Source organism: Centruroides sculpturatus, unplaced genomic scaffold, assembly GCF_000671375.1.
Source record: "Centruroides sculpturatus isolate CEXI.00-Female unplaced genomic scaffold, Cexi_2.0 scaffold1809, whole genome shotgun sequence".
In the NCBI taxonomy this organism is placed as follows: Eukaryota; Metazoa; Arthropoda; class Arachnida; order Scorpiones; family Buthidae; genus Centruroides; species Centruroides sculpturatus.
In genome coordinates this window covers 113,034-116,422 of record NW_019386238.1, presented here as the reverse complement: position 1 = coordinate 116,422, position 3,389 = coordinate 113,034, and the positions used below count along the sequence as shown (strand labels likewise).

Genomic DNA, 3,389 nt, shown 5'->3' with positions numbered 1-3,389 from the left:
AATCGGTTAGGTACTGTATTAATCACGCAGTAAGTGCTATCTTTTGCCCTATGTACGAAGCAATATGTGCTTGTGGGGAAAGATGGAATGCCATATTTCTTCACCCAGAATGCACGTGAAAATAGATCCCTGTACACTTATTTCATACTTATACATTCATTACTTGCAATGAAATAAGTTTTTATTGCGTATACATTTATGTATTATATATGAATCGAAGTGTGAGGGAGTGAAACGCAGATAGGTAACGTACTGTACAGTGTCATACGTACATTGAATTTTTAGACCTAAAATTATCAATGAAAATCACTTTTATAACATGATCATGATGTCAACAGTTCAATGTACAATTTCATTCTTGGTATGTTAGATGATACTGTTTTCTTTGACCTTTGACTTATAATACCTAAAATATAATAGCCTGAATAACCAATACATAAATTTATTCGTTCCTAATTTCGAAACTTTATTTGATTCACTCTGAAATATAATACAAAGTAAATGTCGACATAGAGAATTTTGTAAGGTATTTTATATTTTTGTGCTAATGAAGTGTTAGAATGTCGAGAAATGGGAAAACAATCGGAGATTTTTTTGTATGTATGAATGTTACTGTGTGTTGAGGTGCACGGTTTTGTTCATCATCTTTAAAGTTTAATAACTCCTCTGCTTTTTGTCGAAAATTTCTGAAATTTAGAAGTTTAGTTTATTTATTAGGGGGATAGATGATGTTAAATTTTTATGATTAAAGGTCGAGAGGTTAAAAAGATAATGGAGTCGTGTGTATCTCTAGTAGGGTCTGACTTAATAATGATTTTACTCGTTTTAACATTTACAGTTTTTTATAAAACCCATCTTTATCTTCAAAATTAAGCTTTTCGCTATGTTATAATAGTTAAAAATATAAAAAAATGTTTAACAAAGTATTATAGCAGATAGTGCCACACATAGTTTTAAATGTTTCCGAGAAAGTTAAGCACTCGTTTCTGGTTTATTTAATAATGAAAAGAAGTTTCTAATCATATTTATAATAATTTGTAGGTCTATAACACATCACACCAGTACGCAATGACTTAGTAATCAGAAATAAATGATGTAATAAAACATGTAATTAAATATTGTTATATTAATTAACGAAAATATACTCAGTTTTATTTTATATTTCAAGTATTTTCTTAGAAGCTTTTAACTCGAAAACTTTGTAAATTCCACTACAGATATGAAGAAAGAAGAAGGAAAAAGGAATTATGATGGAGAACATGGTATAAAATCAAAATGTAAAGTTGCTTCGAAAAAATTGAAGATTGAAGTAAAGAGTGAAGATTGTAAAGATGTTCATCTTCCAGATGATAATGAACAAGTAATGGTAAGTAATACAAATTTCGAATCATTTTACATAGTATTAGTGAAATTTTATTATCTTGGTTTTCTGAATGGTTGAAAATGTAGCTCGATATCANATCTACTCGTTATTCACGTAATCGAAATATCTAGTGGGCAGGCGGCTAACAGCCCAGAACCGGTCCTTGATAGAATTGGAATCGTTATATGTGTGCAGCTTCCACCGGCTAAAACGGGTGAGGTTGGTGCTCTGTAAAGCGCATGCGCAAAACTGGCTTTTTGGAATCTGAAAATTTCAGAGATTCCACTCCGCCACTAATATTCGAATATACAAAAGCAATTTTTTTTTCGACTTGTAGTATAGAAATTTGTAATAAGATATATAATGCGGTTATAATAAAATATTGTGCGATTATTTTCATATAATTAAAATTAATATGTATTTATTTTTTAGAAAATACGAGGGAAGCGGCGCTTCCACCGTTTCTAATGACGGCACGCCACTGGAAAATTAACCCGATTTCAATAGTTTCCATTGTTGTGTATTCTAACTTTTTTCATTTGGTAGTTCGAGTATTTCTGTTTTTTTTTCCTGCACGATAAATTAGAGAATAAACAATGAGTTTTTATTTCAGACTCATCGACGGGTTGGTCAGGTCCACAATAGATGCGGCCACGTGTTGAGGAAGATGGCCCCACATACAAGCATGCCTCAGATATGCCAGGCCCTAGGCAAAATTTACTTTGAGGCCGATTAAAACGTCGACTTTAGAATTTATTTCTCAAACACTGCGTAGATATTGATTAGATAAACACAAATTTCAACAAAATAGAATAATAAAACTAGCACAACAGTTTTACAACAAATTGAAAAATTTAATAGATGTAAATATCTTTCCTTATAGAACTGCTCTCCTGGCATTTAGCTGGGCTAAATTACTTTATAAAAACATAGATCTGTAGCTAAATAAGCCGACATCATTAGCAATATATTTTTCAATGGAAAAGATGGCAAGCGAAGATTCTCGCTTGATATTTTTCTAATTTTCCAAAACGACTAAATAATTTTTACAAAATTTTCAAAAGATAAGTAATTTTAATGCAACTTTTTAATATGTATATATGAAATAAAAATATAACGAATTTGTAATTTATAAATGAGTAGTGATAATCACTTTCATATTACCTTCCCGGCTGTTATATGTAACATGGGAAAGTATAGCGATCGGTCAAAAAATGAACCACCAAGATTTATACCCTTAAAATTCATTTGTTTGCCTTTATATAATAGTTAAAAATATCATATTTTATTTAAAAAACGTTTTATAACAGATGGCGCCACCAAAATTTCAAATGTTGCCGGGAAAGTTCAGCAACTCGTCGCTGGTTTATATATTACAAGTGATTATAAGTGGTTGTTACGTATTCTCTGTATATTGTTTAGCCTGTCAACAATGGATTCTTCACTCCGGACAAAAACTTTAACAAGGATGAAATAAACATCCAAAGTAAGTAACGTGTTACTTAATTCAGACTTTTTATATTAGTAGAGGAGAAGGTGGTATTATGGAACACTGCGGGTATTATGGAACCACCCCATTTCGAACTGATAATAAAAGCGGAATGTGGCTGAACTGAACTAGGCAGACATCCATAGCAAGGGGAAAACCCGTTTTACTTTGGTTAAACGGTTGTCCGCATTTAATCAGCAAATTTGTTTTTTTCAAAATTCGCAAGTTTTGAATGCTAAGTGAATTTAATTACAGTAGAACCTCCATTATCCGGATTTTCGATTATCCGGATTGATCAAAATAAACAAAAATTTTACGAATTTGCTGTTTTGCACCTGGCGAATTACAACACTGTTTATGTACGTGATGGAATGCATAACTTTTTTTGTTTCAACAACGTCTCACCCATCACAGTGGTCGTAAACTCTTAAATATATTTTACGTAGTAATAAAAATATAACTTGACATACGTATTTATAAATAATTTATATTCAAATTACATCATTTCTATGACCAAGGGCGGCGTAAGGCATGGAC

General features: G+C 31.3%; 1 protein-coding gene across 1 annotated transcript in view; it reads left to right on the top strand.

Annotated features, from left to right (window-relative positions):
* Positions 1-1,219: 1,219 nt before the first annotated feature.
* The window catches only part of LOC111614221 (zinc finger and BTB domain-containing protein 41-like), a 4,373-nt gene continuing 2,203 nt past the window's right edge, over positions 1,220-3,389 (top strand). The window contains exons 1-2 of the mRNA XM_023355603.1: positions 1,220-1,366; positions 2,786-2,849. Of these exons, the coding sequence (XP_023211371.1) occupies positions 1,220-1,366; positions 2,786-2,849 (211 nt within the window). The remainder of the gene's footprint in view (positions 1,367-2,785; positions 2,850-3,389) is intronic.